Source organism: Lemur catta, chromosome 10, assembly GCF_020740605.2.
Source record: "Lemur catta isolate mLemCat1 chromosome 10, mLemCat1.pri, whole genome shotgun sequence".
NCBI lineage: Eukaryota > Metazoa > Chordata > Mammalia > Primates > Lemuridae > Lemur > Lemur catta.
Window position 1 is genome coordinate 66,430,253 of NC_059137.1, and position 20,309 is coordinate 66,450,561.

General features: G+C 37.9%; 1 protein-coding gene across 1 annotated transcript in view; it reads right to left on the minus strand.

Moving 5' to 3' along the window:
- TRPM3 (transient receptor potential cation channel subfamily M member 3) overlaps positions 1–20,309 on the minus strand; it is a 504,274-nt gene that overhangs the window by 112,567 nt on the left and 371,398 nt on the right. The window contains exon 10 of the mRNA XM_045563926.1: positions 11,640–11,712. Coding sequence (XP_045419882.1) covers positions 11,640–11,712 — 73 coding nt within the window. The remainder of the gene's footprint in view (positions 1–11,639; positions 11,713–20,309) is intronic.

A 20,309-nucleotide genomic window follows, 5' to 3' on the forward strand; every position in this document is an offset into this window, starting at 1 on the left:
TGCCTGGTGTACCAGGATGGTGCTCACGATTGTCTGGTGGCACCTGATGCAAGCTGCTGTTAGAATTGTTGTACCTGTCCTGACTGGTCAGAGCTGGCTGGTGGCTCCCCAGGGATGATCAAAAGCCACTTCTTCTCTCAGAATTGCTCCCTACCTGGAGTGAGAGCTGGACTCTTCTTCTCCCCTGAGTCCCTTCACTTCCTGGCCACTGGATCTAGGGATGGCAGGAGGTGGTAATTAAGCTGTGTTTGGTTTTTCCTTTTATTTATTGAGTTTGCATTTTCTGCGTAAGCTCTCACTCACTTTGAAGAAATATTCCTAATTTCCAGAGCTAGGGTATTAGACTTTTACCGACCAAAGCTATATAAAAACCTCAAAAAGTCAGATATTTAAATAGGTACCCTGTCTCCCTGGGGATGTTTGCCAGGAGTTTCTGCAGTAAATATTGCCACTATTTCCTCATGTCCTAACAACATATGCAAACAGAAAGGACAGATGAAATTATATGGCTTATGATTAATAACATTGTGAAGTACCATGCTGTTTCCTTCTTTTTTCCAATCTACCTAAATGGATGTGTACTCTTTATTGTGCCCTTTCTACAATTAAATAAGCCAATACTTCACAAGTTTCCCATTGACCTGTTAACAAAGAGCTTTACAAAAGCCTTCCTGTTTCATGCTCAGTATGCAAAGCTGGGAAACATGTTACTAATGTAAGACTGAGGGATAAAAAGAGAAAAACATTCTATTGGTTGTTCTACTTACTTGTGACACAACAAAAAGAAATTCATTTACATAGCGGGGTAAGTAAAACATCTGCATCTTCCATATTGTTTTTTTTTTTTTCTTTTAGCAGGATTCTATAGAAACCTACGCTTGGAGTTCTGAGGAATTATTGCATTGATGATTTCCTACCTTCTGTTCTCTTTTTTTCATTTATTCTTTCTGTCTCTTTTTATACTTTCTAGAAGAGCTTTTCAATTTTATCTTTTAATTATTTCATTAATTCTTTTCTTTAGTGCTATTCTATTTTTAATTACCAGTAACTCTTTTTAGTTCTTAAATGAACTAGATGTTTTATAGGATTCTGTTCTTTTCTTATTTTTAAAAATTTTATTATTTATTTATTTTTGAGACAGAGACTTGCTCTTGTTGCCTGGGCTAGTGTGCAGTGGCATCACCATAGCTCAGTGAAGCCTCAAACTCCTGGGCTCGAGCAATCCTCCTGCTTCAGCCTTCTGAGTAGCTGGGACTACAGGAGGGCACCACTGCACCCTACTAACTTTTCTATTTTTAGTAGAGATGGGGTCTCATTCTTGCTCAGGCTGGTCTCGAACTCTTGAGCTCAAGCCATCCTCCTGCCTCAGCCTCCCAGAGTGCTAGGATTACAGGCGTGAGCCACCGCACCCGGCCTGTTCTTTTTTAATGGTTGAAATATTTTCTTTGATTTCTCTGAGGCTATTAATCATAGTTTTGGTGGTGAAGTTTTCTTCTCCCTACATAGCTCTGTTTGCTCCAAGTTGCATCTCTGTTTGTGTCAATCTCTATTAGGTGTCTTTCCCGTGTGACTGATAAACCTTGGTTATCTGCTCATATTTAAGAGGGAGGCACTAAAGTGCTGATTGGATGCCCTGAGAGCATTGAGTGGAGATTATCAACTGTAAACTTCATGGTAAGACAAACTGGTTGGGTTTCTTAGATGGGAAATCTTTCATGTAGTATCTTTAGTTCTTTTTTCTCGAGAGGATCAAAGTTTACAGAAAAGCATCTTCCAGTCTCCTGCCTGGAGGATAGAGACCTCTCTGCCGGAATACTGGGAACCAAGTAGGGAAAGAGGGCTGGGGCCCCACTATCTGATGTGCATTAGCTGATTTGGTTGCCTTCCCACCCACCCCTCTTCAGTACTGTAGCCCAGCCCTCGCTTTGCACCCGCTGTCCGCTAGAGGAGAAAATCTGCTTTCCCCTCTTCAGAGAATAAATCTTTACTTTTTGGTTGGAGCAGGATTTGGGGTGTAGAGGAAAGCATATGGCATTCTGGCTGCTTCTTTAAAAAGACTTAGCAAATTCTTTTATATTTTTCCTCCCTTTACTCTCCTTATTTGAGTTTCTGGAAGCCCCAGTTTCTGGGCCTTTTGGGCACTTTGAAGTGTAAGTCAGCTTGATAACAGCTCAGTATTCCGTTTGGTCTTTTTGGTCTGCTGTTTTCTACCCTTCCATCTGCTCCTCGTCTTCCAGGTCTGGAAATGGCAGGCGCCACTTCTGCCCCAGTCCCATTGGTTGAAGCACAGTCACATAGTCCCAACTTCTCTGCAAGGGAGGCTGGGATACTTAGTCTTCCAGTATGCAAGAAGAGAAATCAGTTTGGTGAGCACAAAATATTTTAGTTTCTGCCCCAATACTTTTAATAAAGAAGTCTCAGTCTTGTTTTATATGCATTCACAGGAGAATAATAGTAGATTCTTGTGTTCAGTGGGCCATATTTATCTGACAGTCTGTCTGTACTTTTTCCTGTACCAAGAAAACTTTAGTCATCATTGACTGTCCAAAACATGTCAAAAATGGGGGCATGTCCTTAATAGTCAGGGCCATAGATTCTCAGAATACAGAGAAAATGTTCTGGACTGAGACAACCCAGGTTCATGTTCAGACTCCATCAACTTCTAGCTGTGTGACCTTGGCCAGGATACTTGGCCTCTCTGTGCCTCCATTTCCTCATATGTAAAATAGATGATACTGATAGTACCTGTCCCATTGTGGTACTATGAGGATTAAATTAGCTAATACCGACAAAACATAGTGAGTTCTGTATTAGTTGTGATTGTTATATGTCAGTTTTACTATTGTTATTGTCATTATTTTTATTATTAATGTAAGCTACTCATTTCAGAATTGTGCTGTTGCCAAGCTGCATGATTATGTAATTCTGACTAGGTGATGATTCATTTAATGAATGAAGCTGATTCACTGCCCTCAAGCAAGTCAAGAAGGAAGAAGTGTGACTCCATAGCCCTGCTGGGCAATCAGTGGTGATGAGTTCTTCGCAAGCTGAAAGTTACTCAGAAGCTTTGGATTCACAGTTAATTTGACGTGTAGATCACTAAGTGGGGAGAGCTCCGTTCCCCTGCCAGTTCTGAGCCTGAGCAAGTCACAGAGTGGAAGGACGTTCAGCTTCTGTGTAACTAGGGGCCAGGGATGACCACATCTGTCATCAGAAATGGCTGCATGGTTGTGTAGGGGAAGAATAATGGACCTGGGTATCTGCAGACCTGGATTCTAGCTTTTTCTCCAAATACCAGCAGAAGCCTCTCTGTTTCCCAGATCTTTGTGGTTCTAACCAGCTTTAAAATTCCCCAGTGAGACAGTCTCAAGGATATAGTCATAACCTTGAAAATCTGGTAGGAGTAGCCTATCTAAGACCTCAGACTTGGAAACCCTGCTGTTCCTGGTCCCTGCAAGCACTTGAGTCTACCTGTCGCATCTTTTCTGCTGGTAGTTGTGGCCCGGGAACAAAGAATACTGCACTCTCACCTTCTGAGGAGAGACATGAACCCAGGCCCCATTCTCTCACTTACCACCTACATGGATAGAGCTAAAGAAATCACTCTCTCCTGTGAATTGGCACCAGGACTCTGCTCGGGAAGGGCACTGTCTTTGTTTGCAAAAGTACCTTGCAAAAGTGCTTACAGTAGAAGAACCTTGAGGGCAGGGGCCAAAGTATGAGAGAGCAGGGATGAACTGCTCTATCTGAAAGGAGGAGAGGAGTTCGTTGCACATTTAAAGGGCAGCAAATAACGGGAGGAGTGGTGGGGGTGGTGTGGCCGTGAGATAGCATGACACTAGGGAAGTCATGGGTGAGGCGTCTGTGACAAGTCCCCTGTGTGAAGTAGCTGAAAGATGTCCACATTGGAGTTGCCTGCTGTTCTGTTAGACGTTTGCATTATTGAGAAATAAACCTCTCTTCTATCCTTCCCTACATTTAATAAATAAATAAATAAATTCTATGTTTATTAAATGCTTTGTATAAAAAAATTTTGTTTTGTTTTTTTTTTTTTTGAAACTGTAAGAGGGTTAAGTTTTACATTTTGGTTTCTGTGATGAGCAAAAGAAATGACACATATGGACTCAGGGAGCTGAAGGCAAAGGTGATCAAGAGAACCTGAGTGTTTCAGGAACTTGTGGAAATCCCAAGGTGGACGTAGGATTTACATTTCTGTGGGTCATTGACTGGAGAGGTTGGAGCTCACCTGCATGACATTCCAAGGGGTAAGGAGGCCTGGCTTACATCTGGGTTGTTTATACAGCTTTGGCTAGTGGTTGATTGGACCTGGATCCAATCTCACTTCTATTAATCAATGGTATTTATTTAATGGTATTTATTCCTACCATTTGTCAGATGTTTTGCTGGTTGTTGGGATACAAAGGTAAAGAAGACATAATACTTTCCCTTCAAAAACTTCCCGGTTGGAAGGTAGGGTTTGTAACCAGGGTGGTTATGTCTCCTAGTTTGCCTGGCTATTCTTGGTTTAATCTGGTGTTCTGGCATAATTATTAATACCGCACACTTTCATGCCAAGGAAGTGCCAGTTTCAAGATAAATTATCTGGTAACCATTCCACAGAGCTATTGTGAAAATTAGATGATAAAACCTACGTAAAAAATGCTTTGTGAATTGTAAAGCATTCTACAAACAAAAGAGATTAAAGAGATTTAAATTCTTTTATTGCATTCTTCTGTCACCTGTGCCTAACAAAAAATCCCAGTTGCAGCAATATTCCACTGATGGTCTAAAATTTGAAAAATAAAACAAGTGTCAGATCACACTTATTTTTGCCAATACATTAGGTAAAATTGTGGGCATCCTAGTTTCCGCACTAAAATATTAGGTTTTTCTTTTTTCCCCACTTCTCCCCCAAGTTTTGGTGAATTCATGGTGGTATTCTTGTCTTTGAAGAGTTGTTAGTTGTACTTTTGTCGGGGGAGTGATATGGGGGGTCTTCTATTCCACAGTCTTGCTGATGTCACTCTCCCTACTAAAATACTGTGTATGCAACTAAGGTCTTCTGGCAGCAGAGGGCAACTGGGAAGTGCTTTAGGGGAGAAGACATACAGATCTGTTTATTACTCGAGATCCTTCTGGAGCCACAGGTGCGGATGCCTGACACCTCCATGGCAATGAAAAGCCAGGAAATCTTGGATCCCCCAAGGCCTTGTAAAGAACATTCAATAGAAATGAAGAGACCTGAATTTCAGCTTTGGCTCTACCACTGATTTGCCAAATAACCTTTAACATCTTTTAGACTCCTTGGCCTCGGTTTCCTAGTCTGTAAGATGCATGGGGGGTAGCAAGGTGGAAGTGGGTATTGTAGCTTCCAGGTGGCTTTGGGATGAGGCAGTAACAAGGGGTAGGTGGCAGACATTGGTTTTGGGGGACTCATGCTTGGACTGCAACTTCTGGTGACTGATTTGCTCTGTGACATCTAAGTTAACAACTTGAACAAAGGGGTAAAAGGGACCACCAAAAAAACAATTGCTTTTGGGGAGGCTTGATTGACGAGTCAAAGGCTACAGGAATAGCAAAGTAGACTGAAGCAGAGAAAGGCTTAATAAATACTTTTGGAAAGACTCTACATTGTGAACCTTATCTGGTAAGTTTAGTCCCTAACTGGAATACTTCACTATTTGCCTACAGTTTACCTCACACAGCAAGGTCCCCAGGTGCCTTTATGCCTAAGAGAGATGGAAAATGTCACAAATCTTGATTTTGTAGGTCTCTTTAGGGCAAAATTTCATCTGCTTCCCTTTATACATTATTTAAGATGTATGGTAACTTTACATCTCTTATAAATGATAAAAATGTTAACAAGGATCTCTCATATTTTGGCCTTATTAAGGATATTGAAATAATACCAGGTTAAGAAAATAACAACATTAAAAAGAAAGCATGCAATATATCAAACTGCCTACTCACAGGAAAGAGAGGCAGCAAAGATTGTACACATAATTAGAAATGTTTTTATTTTCAAAGCAAGGCATAATAAATTCCCATAAAACCCATTAATGAATCATCAGAGTTGAAGCAAGGCAGCTTCTCAGCAAACACTCTAGGACGAGTTAATTGCTTATGAGATCTATCTGATGCATAGAATTAATCGGATGTAAACTATGTCAGAACATATGCCAAAAGTTTTGTTTTACTAGGGTTTGATTAAGTTATTTTTAAAAATAAGATGAGTTACGTAGCAAAACCAATTGCCTATTGATGTCAGAGCTAGTTTGTGATAATAACTCCCCATTTTCTAGTTAACAGAGCTGGGGGATATGCATTCAGAAGTAGTTTCAAAACTTCAAAATGTATTGTTTTTTTAAAAAAGATTTTATCCACCTTTATTTTGCATTCATTTTTTTTCCCCTAAAGATACAATTTTAAAGGAAGATGACTCCAAACATCGTGATTTTCAATGTTTTGTGTTACCTAATCTAATCAACAGTATGCTTTCTTAAAACTTTTCTAATGTCATATAGACCATATAGACTACTCTTTTTGCATTTCAATTTTTATTTTGAACTTTCTGTTTACACTTTGAACAAATTTACAAAATGCTTATCTTAGAAGTTGTCTCCATGTCAGTATCTAGAAGTAATTAATTAGTTGATTAATTATTGATGGCATCAATTATGTCTGAGGAACAGAAACACATCAAATAAAGTGATAGGGACTAGATAATTATTTATGAAATAATTGTAAAAGTCCATAGGGGAAATTTGATTTCATACAATTTTTTGTCTTCGTTCCACATTCATTTATCTCTTGCTTAGATTTCCCAGTGGTATTTATAGTCATTTCTTAGATCAACAGTGATCAGCTATTATTCATATCTATGTGATTTATACAGATACTTTATGTAGATATTGGCTGTACCTGTCAGGTCCTTTGAATATATATGTACTTGACCTTTACAATGAATTCCATAAATTGCTATCTCCTTTTATGTCTTTTTAATATGAAAGAATTGTGGAGGTTTTTGATTATATGTCTCCCGCTCAGATTCATAATATATGATAACATAGCTTTCTTATTTTTTCTTAACTTTTTTTTTTTAAAGACTAAAGTCCATACTTTATTCAGATTTTCTTAGTTTTTAACCTAATACCTGCCTGCCCTTTTATTATCTGCACCAGGACCCCATTCGGGAAACCACTTTACATTTAGTCATTATGTCTCCTTAAGTTCCTCTAGGCTGTGACAATGTTTCAGATTTCCCCTTGTTTTTGATCCCCTTCATAGTTTTGAGAAGGAGCATATTGTTTTTGAGCTCTCTTTTAGCTCTTTTAAAATGCTTTCCAGAAAACGAAGTAAGCAGGTTTATAAATACCAAACAGTTTATTAAAATAAGTCTGGGGTCCTTTCCAGTGGAAGTCTTCCCTGGCTGCTAGGATTAAGGCAGGGCTGAGAGGAGGAGGCAGATAGAGGGAATCAGGAACTTCCCTAGATTCTTGAGTTACTCTTCCCATAGGCCCTCTCGAGGTGTCTGAGGTCTAGAAGTATTAATGGTGTTGGGGCTCAGAAAACAGTACCATAAACTGAAGGCCTCAGAAGCAAAGTTTCTCTCTGAGTTTCTCCTGCCCTCCTTCCTCTTGTGCCTCATTCTCTCCCAAGGCAAGCCATGGAAACTGGAATCTCTCTTCCCCAAGGTGCGTCATAGAAACCAGAACACCTTTTCTCCCAAAGCCAGCCATAAAACCTAAAAATATGACTCTAACCTTCCTCCTCTCCTTCCACCCCCTTTCTGTATAACAGCTGGTCATAAAGAAATTAAGACTCTCATTCCAGAGGGCCCTTACCGCACACCCAGAAGGAAGGAATGCTACACCGAGGGGCCAAGAAGAATCTTAACAGGCCTCGCCGAGTTTCCCCACTGAGTCTATTAGCATTAATTAGATCAAACAATTTTTTGTCCAGTCATATTTCTACACAGCTGCCCATGCATCATTGAACCTAAGCATAAAAATGGATAGTTTTCCCTGCATCTTCGGATCTTCATTTGGAAGGCGCCTGTGTCATGGAAAACTATGATCAAATACATTTGTTACACTTTTCTCTTGAACCTGTCTTTATTAGAAGGGTGTTGGCCATGATCCTTATGTTGAGGAGGAAAGGGATCACCCCCTTTCTGCCCCTACATTGGTGACAGATCTCCTCTGAGTAGGGTGGCCTGATTTAGCAAAGAAAGAATCAGGGCTCCCAGTGAAGTTCAAATTTCAGGTAAATAATGAGCAATTCTTTTTAGCACAAGTATGTCACATTTGGAACATCCTTATGCTAAAACATTATTTGTTTTGTGTCTGAAAATTCAAAGATAACTGGACATCCTGTATTTGGGGCTTCCAGGGTGTGTGTGGCAGGGGTGTGAGAGGGCTGATGGAGGAGGAGGGTCCACAGTCTCTGGTGTCGGACCACCACCCTTGTCAAGCAGTCACCTTAGTGTGAGGGACAAATATGACATTGATTATTCTCAAATGCTACCCCAGGTCACCATTTGAAGGAACTATGGGTCTTTTAAATCTCTGACACAACATTCTTTTTGTCTCCTTTCTTTCTTCATTTCTGAACAGACACCTAATAAGTCTGTATCACATGAACAGTACTCTCTAATACATAATATGCAGCTCCCAAAGAAAATCAAAGCCAATGGAATTAGAAGCAAGGAGCAGAAAAGATGTATTTTTCTCACAGCCTCCTGATTTTCTGTCTTTGGCCTTTGGATGTATGGACCAGTGGGTAGCTCTCTCCTCCTAGCCTTTGGTTTTTCCCAGACCTTTCTCAGATTTCTCGGAATAAAAACTGAACTGTACAAAGATTCTCCATGCATTAGATAATTGAAAACTAAATATAATTATAAATCTTAAATATTAAGCCATGTTACATGCACAAGCATAATTAAAAAAAAACACACACAGGAAGAATAATTTAACACACTGAAGAATCTGAAACTGATAGAAGTATGCTCTTGGCCTCCAAAGAAGTCAGCAAATGTATTATGCTTGATACCCTTCACAAATCAACTGGGTCAACATTTGAGAGCATTTAAAAGCCTTCACAAAATAGAATTGGCATATCATAATCTTTTAACGGCATAAATTCCCATTAGCATCAACTGCTGCATAAATAATGTTCATTATAGTGATTAGAAATGTTAATTTCTTAGAGCAATAATAATTTTCTTTAATCTTCTATGGCAGTGTTTTTTAAACTGTAGGTTATGACCCATTAGTGGATCATGAAATCAATTTAGTGGGATATAATCAGCGTTAAAAAGAACAGAACAGATTAGAATAGAAAATATCCAATTTCATCACATATTGTCAATGTAAATATTATTTAATGTACTTTATATGTATATGTGGTGTGTCATGTTCAAAAAAGTTGGAAAACAACTATTCTATAATACAACAAATAAATTCTGAGACTGATTCAAAGATGAAACACAATTTAAAGTCTCACAAATTAGTGAAAGAGGAAGAAAATATTTTCAACAGAAGATATTATGATGAACAATGTGTTTTTAGCAACAATTCAATCACTTCTCCATTTGCCATTAGTTTTGCCAAGGTCACAAAAGTGATGTTTCATTTCTTATTACCAATGAGATAGAGACACCTGGGTGTTGTATGTAAGCGAGGACTATGCAGTCAGACCGTTTCTACCATTTACTGGCCAACTTATCTTGGGCACGTTACTGAATTGCTTTGTACCTTAAGTTTCTCATCTGTAAAATGGGGCTTGTAAAAATTGAACAATTTTTATAACAATTGAACTATTGTAAAGAATAAACAAATTTATATATGGAATGTATCAAACAGAGTATTTGGCACATAGCAAGCCCTTAATAAATGTTAGTCACCAACATAATTACTTTTTAAAATCTTTATATGAGAATAGCAAATATCATAGAGTTACTTGCCTCAAATTTTTATTTTTGTCTCTGATAAGGGGAGAGTGGAGCCCATGGTAGGCTTTGTGGTTCAGCCCATGCATAGTCCCTGGTCCCTTAATTCTTCTGCCCAGTGTTTGTATTTTTTAGTTCACGGGAATGAAATGCTTTAGAGAAGAGGTTCTCAATCTGGGACACATGATACACTTCATGGGATTGTGAACCTCCTGAAATGCAATGAGGATTTTGAATGAATGTGCCTATGTGAATTTGGTGAGTGGGTGGAGACAACAGACAACTACTATTGTCAAAGGGGTCACGTGTGGTATAGTGAAGAGTTAGACATACTTGGACCTAAGTCCAGGTTTACTAATTAGCCCTGTAACCTTTAGCAAGTTACCACCTCTTGTAGCTCCACTTACCCCATCCATAAAATGGAGATTAAAAATAGCTCCTACATTATATAGTTGTTGCAACAGTCAATGTTTACAGTATCTATAAATAGCTTAGCACAGTGGCTACCACATGATCAGGCCTGAAGAAAATATTAATAGTGGATGAAGAGTATGTAGACTGGAAAATAGAATGAAAGAGTTACTATTCTGAGTTTTAATTTTGGAATGCTGAATCTGTCACTGAATCACTGAAAAATCATTCATTTCTTCATTTATTAAAAAATGATTGAATGCTGTCAGTGTTAAGCATTGTGCCAAGTGCTGAGGATGTAGTTGTGAACAAGATACATTCTTTGCCCTCATAGAGTTTATAATCTAGGGAGACCACAAGCAGGTAGTGAACAACCATGTGCTAATGCCGCAGCAGACAGACTACGGGCTAAGGGAGAATGTAAGAGACATTTCTAACCCAGAGCCACATTCAGCAAGATTTGTGGATTTGTTTTGTTTTATACTTCCATTTGAATTTTAGTACTGCAGGGCAACTTCCTCTTGTTTATTTTAACACTGAAAATTATTAGCTGAGTGTAATATACTCATTAAGGCACATTAAGAATGGGATTTGACCTGAGGAAACTACAGGAAACTGCTCTTGGATATGGCTCCAAGGATGAGGACATGTAGTAAGACATCTTTGTAATATTGGGACTGGAGAATAGGAAAATACTCACCTTATAAATAAACATCCTACAATACAGGGTATTTTCATTTTTGTCTTGACTTCCAGGAAGCTTAGAGTTAAATTTGGTGCTTAACTATAACAAGGACAGTAGCCTATTTTTTTTTTTTTGTTCATTTCTTTCTCCCTTCCTCTTAATGGTGTTTGATTTTCCATTGTTAATGTATTGTGTGTTTGTGTATATTCACACATACACACACACACATGCCCACACATATGCCATATCAAATGGTTTTTGAAAGTAGGGTAATAATTATTATTAAATAACCTCAGGTAACCTGTGCCTTACATATATGTCAGCCTTTTTCTTTATATATGTTTATAATTCAATGGACATAACTTGAATTGTAGTATATGTAAATCTTGTAAAATTGAGTCACACTATAAAAGATCTGTTCTAGGAGAATTTAATAGCAGTAACAGGGTCTTAGAGGAGAGGTCCTTATGTTATCAGTAACTTAATGTGTCATAGTATCATTTGGGATTATATCCACTATTAAAAGACATACATTGCTGTTTGTTAATCCATTTAAATTATTTTTGCACTCTCTGGACACAGAAACTCTTTTACCTTTGAGTAAAGCTGTCAGGATAGCTAAATCAATGTCCTGGTGTCCTTCTGATCCCATCCGAAATACCGTAATCTGCAATTTGAGACAAGGTGACCATTAGCAATGCATTTTTCCCCCAAAAGAAGTTAAGTCAATGAGACCGCATCTGAACAGAGACCCTGTTACTATCTATAAAGTAGATTCGTAACCACAGGGCAAGCACACAGAACAAGAACCTAATGAGAAGGCTCTGCAATTCTTTAAGAGGAAGATGCCTCATTAACTTCCAAACAGAGACCTCTTATAATTGCATTGATCATGATTATAACTACGTAACCCCCACTATGGTCTGAATACCTGTGTCCCCCCCTGAAATTTATATGCTGAAACCAAATGATCAATGTGATGGTATTAGGAATTGGGGACCTTGGGAGATGATTAGGTCATGATTAGTGATCATTATAAAAGAGGCCTCAGAGACCTGATTTTCCCCTTTTACCGTATGAGGTCATAGCTCAAAGCTGCCCTTTATGGACCCTAAACATAAACATGGTCCGTATTAGCCACTGAATCTGTGGTGCCTTGGTCTTGGACGTCCCAGCCTCCAGAACTGTGAGAAATAAATTTCTGTTGTTTGTAAGCCACTCAGTTTCTGGTATTTTGTCATAGCAGCCTGAATGGACAAAGAAAGCCCTCTTCCCCAATGAAAAAAAAAAAAACTATGATTTTGGGGCTTTCATATGTGTCAAGCATAGAGATGTATATTTTCAAATATGTTACCTTCCACTGTTGCTAATTTTTTGTAAATACATAAAATAAATATGTGAATATATATAAAGATAGATCTACATAAGTATGTAATCAACACACCATTGATTTGAACATTTAGATTAGAGACAGATGGAGAAATTAATAAGGTTAAGCTATCCAGGTCCCAAAGTCCTACATAGCACATCACAGCTGCTCATAGACCCATTTAACAGAGCAGAAGATAACTTCAACCAAAGTAAGAGGGTAAAAGAACATGGCAGTGTTGGCAGAGTATGGCTGACTGTGTATTTTCCTTGAAAAGTGGGATTGTCGCAAAGTCCGTGGATTGACTGATGCAGATAGAGGGTGGCTGACAAAATGACATTTTAATATACAGACAACATAACTATGTGGCCTCTGGCATAAATTTCAACTTCTAGAACAGTAACAACTAATGGTAGAGAAAAAGGGAGAGGAAAAAGTCCCAAATAGTTCTTAAAAATAACAAAGACTTTATTTTCCAAGTCAGAGGAAGCTTTGTAGGGAAGCAAAAATGTTGTTTGATTATCCACCCTGTGTTAACTATTGTACTCAACTGTTTCATGTGTCAAGTTTCTCCATCTGTAAAATGCAATCATAATAGTGCTTGTCTATTTCCAACTACATAGGAAGTAGACAAAATAGGATTTACTAATATATAATTCTAAGTTTTGTCACTATAGTGGGGAGAAAAGACACATAGAATCATAGACTGTTAAACTATTAGTTGCCTGAGAAATCTTCTAGTGTCCCTCCTAGAGATAAGGTAACTTGTTTAAGGTCACACAATGAGCTATAAAGAGAATTGTGATTGGAATTCAATAGCTCTCACCTTTTTGTCTTGTGCCTTAAATATTGGGAAAAGAAATGGGGAGGGGGACATAAAAAAAAAGCACCTGACTTGTGAGCTACCTGAACCTGTTGTACTTGTTTATGTCCCAAGGTCAGAGCCTAGGATGAGTAGTGTTAAGGCAGATGTTGCAAGCTGAAATGTCTCCATAGACATTTGAACTCAAAAAGTTTAAAAATAGAGACAGCCAAACAAAATCCATCTATACACTATGTTTGGGTCATGGGCCACAGTTGTGATCTCTGGTAAGGATTGTCAGGTGGGGGTGTGTTCCAGCTCAATTAAATTTGCACAGAAATCTGCTTCAGTATAACCATAGGTTTGGCCAAGGTGCCATGTGGACATTGTCTCAAACAACTACTGATACTCCCAGAGATTCCCTTGGGAGTTGAGAGGCAGCTATTTTATGCTCTGAACTCAGGAAGGGATGCCTGAATTGAGAAGAAAATTTGGGGTCCATTGGAGAAAGAACCAGGAGGCAAAGATGGAATTCTGGCTAACTCTTTAAGTTATTAGAACTCTTTAAGCCAGGGCTGGTTATGCTCTGAAAGCTATTATCGTGTATCTTGCACTTAGCTGGTAGCAAGCTGAAGAGAATCAGGATAACATCTGAGCTGATTGTTTAAAAGAATTAAGAAATTAGGCATCAAATGGAATTCCTTAAACATCTGACCTACTTGTTCTGCTGATGCCTAAATTTCACTGCATAATTAGAGATCACATTTCAGATGGAAATTCTTCTGAGGCAGCAAATAGATACATTAAATTTACCCTGAAACGAAAGATTATCAAGCTTTCCTAGCAACAGATTTAAATTTGAGGTTGGGGAAAGGAAGATAGATAAATGTAGAGTTTCTGAAGGATTTCTGGGGAAAGGTCCATGAACATGTGTATTGTTGTTTGCAATGTTATGGTACGACGAGGCTTTAAAGTTTTTCTGGAAAGCTGATGTGGGAGCAATGGTTGCCCACCTATTCATGCCCAATCCCAATATGCTGGGGTTGAAGAACCCAAGGACCTGGGGGTAAAACTGGTTGGAGGGAAGGGTGTCTTAAAAAGATGAAAAGGGAGCACCAAAGGGAGACTGGAGGCTCCACAGAAAAAAGTTATTTTATAATTTTGCCTTGGTTGACTCAAGATACTACATCCTCATCATGACTCAAAAACTTTGTTATTTGAAATTAAAATGCTTAAAAATATTAATTGCATAATTTATATCTTTACTTCAGAATAAAAGAAGTCAAACAGGAAACACCAGTCTTCCTCTCCTAGCAAGCCCCCTATGTTGGCAGAGATGCAAAAAATCAGGTGGTATTAAATATTCTTGGTGGGGAGGTGAATCAAAATAGTAGTTTTGGAGTATGATATGTAGGTAAAAATTTCTTGGTTTGTGCAGCATTTTGTAAATACGGTATTTTGTTTGAAAAGAGGGTGCATTCTCTATTTGCTGGATACAGAGTTCAATATATATAAAATAGATTACACTTACTATTTTTTAATTCAAATCCTCTGTGTATTTACTTATTTCTTATTTGTGTTATTTTTTGAATTCTGAAATCATGTTATAATCTCCTATTATGATTATACACTTCACAATTATCCCTTGAAAATAAAGTCTTTGAAAACAAAGTATGTTTTGAAGCTTTTTATAAATGTATAAATATATTCATGACAATCTATGTTCTTTGTGGATTACACTTCTTATCAACATATGATATCTTCCTTTCCTATTTAATGCTGTTGCTTTGTATTATATGTTGTTTTACATAATATTGTAATTACCACATATACTTTTGGGGGATTAGGATTTGTCTGATATATTATTCCATCTGGTCATTTGTCACTTTTCTGTGTCATTGCATTTGAGGTATGTATTCATATCTTGTAAACAGCAAGGCTAGATTTTTCCCCTAAAACTAATTCTGTCTCTTAATTGCAGAAAAAAAATCTATCTACATTTACTGTAATTCCTGATTTTTGGGTCCTATTTCTTCCAACTTATTTTTTGTTTCCTATTTTCTAGACTTTCTTATCATTTATCTTCCACACTATTTCTTGCCTTTAAAATATGATATATTTGAACAGGTAATATATGCACAAATGGTGCATATATTACCTCAGTACTCTGGTGCTCCTCAACGAAGCAAACCAGTATTACCAGTTTTAGAGATGTTCTATACACATATAAAGAGGTCTCCCTTTCACATAAGTGGTAGCAAACTTCATGCACTATTCTACACTTTGCTTTTTCCACTTGACAATTTATCCTGGAGACCATTCCATTCAACCACAGGGAGATGAGCATCATTATTTGTTGCCTGCGTAATGTTTCATTATGTGTATGTACCATGATTTATTTAACCAGTCTTCTGCTAATGACATCTGGGTCATTCTCCATCTTTTGCCAAACACAGTTGCACTGAAGATCGGTGTATGCACATGGGTGAGTATATCTGTAGGCTAAAATTTGTAGATATGGAATTTCTGGGCCTAGTTACTCTAGGGGAGTTCTTTAATTCATTACTCTGAGTTTGCTCCCAGGACCTCCTCCTGTTCCCTGCCTTTGTTTATTTTGATCCTGAATGGCAACCAAAATAACTTTTAACTTCATAGTACATATTTTTCTCGTATAATAATTTGGAAACTCTAGTTTCTATACCTGCCTGAAAATTCCAGAAATTACTCAAAATTTCTTGTTTCCTAATATGGTATCCTTTTCCCTCTCTCTTCAAGCTGAACACACAGAGATCTGTTTAGGAAACACATATGTTTGTCATTTTGTCTTCTTGGGTCATTTGAAGATGAGCAGCAGGAAGGGAAATAGCTCCCTCTATCAATCTCACCAATGTAAATTTTAATAGAAAAAATTTTGAGTCAGATAGATGTTACTAATATAACTATTTCATAGGTGATTGAGTAAAGCCTGATTTTTTATTTACTATAAATTGGTATTTTTAAGATGCACCCTAAAAGTAACTCTCAGAATTGTTTGACATGGTTGGTGACCTTGTGAAAAAGCACGGTGGAATACAGGAAGATTAAAGTGTTCTTTGAGATCCTAAAGAACAAACATCAAAACATTTTGTTAAAGAAGTACTTTCCCCCCAAATTCAGTTTGATATCTTTTGTTTTCTGCTCTCTTGTGGAGAAATTACCTTAGCCTAGACGGGATTTTGATTCTCATGTTGAAAGGAAGTGAAATCTTTCAAAATGACACCATCCCCCTATTTTCTGCCCCTCTGACCTGCCTGCCAACCAGCTTCTCTGCTTACGTTCTTGCTCTCATTGTGCACCCTCTAAAAGTCAGGAATCTGGGCATCACACTTGTCACCCTCACCCCCCTGCATGGAGTTAATTCATGGAACACATTTATTGAGTATCTCTTCTGTGCCAGGTACTGTTAAGTTGCTGGGGATACCGCAGTGAACCAAACTGACAAAAATCCCTGCTTACATGGAGCCTACATTCTAGAAAGGGAAGACAGAGGGAAAGTAAGTAAAATATATTATGTGCCAGACTGTGAAAAGTTCTCTACGGCATGATTTCTTCCTCCTGTTTACTTCTTTCTCTCTATCCTCACTGTCACAACCTTTGTTGAGCATCTTAACAATTGTAGTAGATTCTTTTCTAGTCTTCCTAACCCTGGTCCTGTCTCTCCCTTCTTCCACTCTGGTCTCAATGCAGCTATTCAAGCAATCCTCCATGCTGGATCATATCACCCTCCTTATTATAATTTTTTAATGGCTAGTCCCTATGGCATAAAGTTAAAAATTCTTAGCAGGGCATCCAATGTCACACTCCCAGCTTTTTCTTCAGTTTTATCTCTTGCTGACTACATTCTTGCTGTCGTTCCCACCACCACAGCCACGACCTGACCCCACTCACCTGATGCCCCAGCTGTGCTGAGCATCTTGCTCCTTTCAGGAACCCTGATGCTGTTTCGGAACTCTCTGCCTTTGTTCGTTCAGTTCCTTCTTCCTGGAATACACTTCCCCCTGCTCGGTGAACAAAACTCCAAGCCTTTTGCTCGACATGTGCCATTTAAGAAGCCTTCCATATAACTATGATCAAACCTTCGCTTTCTCTTTGTGCCTCTATTATTCTCTAAAGCTTTCTAACATACTGCTTTCAACTCTTCATTTCTTGCATTTGAACATGTCTCTTTGCATTATAAAGAGGTTTATTTGCAGGCAGGAGTCCTAGTCCTTGCGCAGTAAGCATTTGCTGAGTGGAGGGATTATTACCAAATGGTTGTGTTTGGGAGACTAGTTTGAAGAAAATAAAAATTAAAAAGTAGGATATTCCACACAAAAATGAAAACATAGCTAAAGTGAATGGGTGTATTAGGCCACAGACCAAGAGTTTGTCATAAGTGTTAAGAGTCAATTTTAACACAAGACACATGACACTACCTTATTGTTCAGGGATTAAACATTTAGTCAAGCATTGTGTGATAGAAAGTGGGCTGCCTGAGTTTTAGACATTATATATTGAGACTTATTATGAATGTGACATTTTTGAGATATAGGCAGCAAACCCAAAAGTATTTTTCACCAAAATGTTTAAACTTTGGTTCCATGTAGATTAAGCCATACTGTAGAGAAAGACTTAAAGCAGGAACATATTACAGAAAAATGAAACAGAAATGTGGAAGTAGGGGAATTCCAGTTTTGAAATGGTGGCAAAAAAGCAAGCTGGCTCCACTCCCTCCCCACTGCCTCCCCACAGAAAACCAAAACCAAACCTGCAGTGGGTAGATTTTCATGAGCAACAACCCAGAACTCAAATATGAGGATGAGACAAATCCTAGGGCCACAGAGAAGTGAAAAAACTCTGAGCAGATGACGGGAGAACTGGACTACCACATCTGTGATGCCCTCCTCTTCATTCTGCCCAGCATCAAGCACACAGAAAATCTTCACCCAACTCATGGTTCTGCACTGGAAAAAGTGAGATTGAGGTGGTCAACCAGCTTTCCTACCATCTTGGGTTCCCTGGCAGGAGACTTGTCCTTGCCTTAACCCCTAGGAAGCATCACGAATGCTTGCAGGGAGAAAAATGCCTGAGGACAGGCAGAGACAACAATCATCCCCCAGCTTTGGAAACTGTGCTCTGTAAAGCAGCCAAAGGAGACACAAAATCAGAGTGGCTATTCAGCAGCACCACACTGTAGGAGATATGTTTCACAGGTCACTTGGGCACAAACCCCTAGCTAATCTTCCCACACTGCTGGAATAATCCCTTTGGGACCTCCCCCATTCAGGACAGGCTGTGCTCTACTCATTTACTAGAGCTGAGGCTAACCTGGGCTTAAGGCATCACCTAGGGCTGAAAAGGAGGCGGTGACGTAGAGATAAAGATTTGCTAAGCAAATATATCCAATAAAAACCAAAGCAAGCTGGACAGAGAAAACCGGAATAAATAACTAATCCTTCAGTGAAAAGAAATAGGCATATATACCCACAAGAAACAAAAGCAAAAAGGGAACCATGACTTCCCCAAAAGGACAAAGCAAAAATCAATGACTGGCCCAAACTAGACAATGATTTGTGAGCTCTCTGACCAAGAATTTAAAGTAGCTGTTTTAAGAAAAAGCTCAGTGATCTCCAAGATAATACAAAAACACAATTCAGAAATTTATCAAGGAAATTTAACAAAGAGATTGAAATAATGATAAAAACCAAACAGAAATCTTGGAACTGAGGAATACATTTGCTGAACTGAAGAACTCAGTAGAGGCTCTCAGCAGCAGAATGAGTCAAGAGAAGAAAAAATCATTGAGTTTGAAAACTGGTGATGTGAAAATATACAGTCTGAAGAGAAAAAAGAAAAAAGAATGAAAAGGAATAAAGAGCACCTAAAAGACATATAAAATTACCTCAGAAGACCAAATCTAAGAATTACTGGTGTTCAAGAGGGAGTTGAGCAAGAGGAAGGGGGAGAAAGCTTATTTAAAGAAATAATAACACAAAATTTTTCAAAACTTGAGAAAGATATAAATATTCAGGTGTCACAAGGTCTGAGAACACCAAACAGATTCAACCCAAATAAGGCTATGCCAAGGCAATAATAATCAAACTCACAAAGGTCAAGGGCAAAAAGAAAATCCTAAAAGTAGCAAGAGAGAAGAAGCATATAACATATAAAGGAGCTCATATAAAGGGACAGGTAGACTTTAGTAACAGTAGGGGACTTTAACACACCAATCTCAGTAAAAAAACAGATCATCCAGACAGAAAATCAACAAAGAAACAGTGGAGTTAAACTACACACTAGACCTAATAGGTCTAACCGATGTTTACAGAACATTCACCCAATTGCTGCAGAATACACATTTTTTTCATCAGCACATGGAGCGTTCTCCAGAATAGACCATACTTTAGGCCAAAAAACAAGTAGGGAACACATTCCAAAAAATATAAATCGTATCAAGTATCTTTTCTGATCACAATGGAATAAAACTAGAAATTAATAATAAGAGGAACCTCAGAAACTTCACAAATGCATGGAAATTAAACAACATGCTCCTAAATGACCAACAAGGCAATGAAGAAATTAAGAAGAAAATTTAAAAATTTCTTGAAATGAATGAAAATGAAAATACAACATACCAAAATCTATGGGATATGGAAAAAGCAACACTAAGAAGGAAGTTTATAGCAATAAATACCGATATCAAAAAAGTAGAAAGACTTCAAATAAACAACCTAATGATGCACCTCAAGAAACTAGAAAAGCCGGAACAAACAAAGCCATAATTAGTAGAAGGAAAGAAATAATAAAGATCAGAGCAAAAGTAAATGAATTTGAGAATAAAAAACAATACAAAAGATCAATGAAATGAAAAGTTATATTTTTGAAAAGATAAACAAAATCAACAACACTTCAGTTAGACTAAGAAAAAAGGAGAGAAGACTCAAATAAATAAAATCAGAAATGAAAAAGAAGATATATAACTGAGAACTCAGAAACACAACGAATCATTAGATACTATTATGGACAATTATATGCCAAGAAATTATGAAACCTAGAAGTAATGGATAAATTTCTG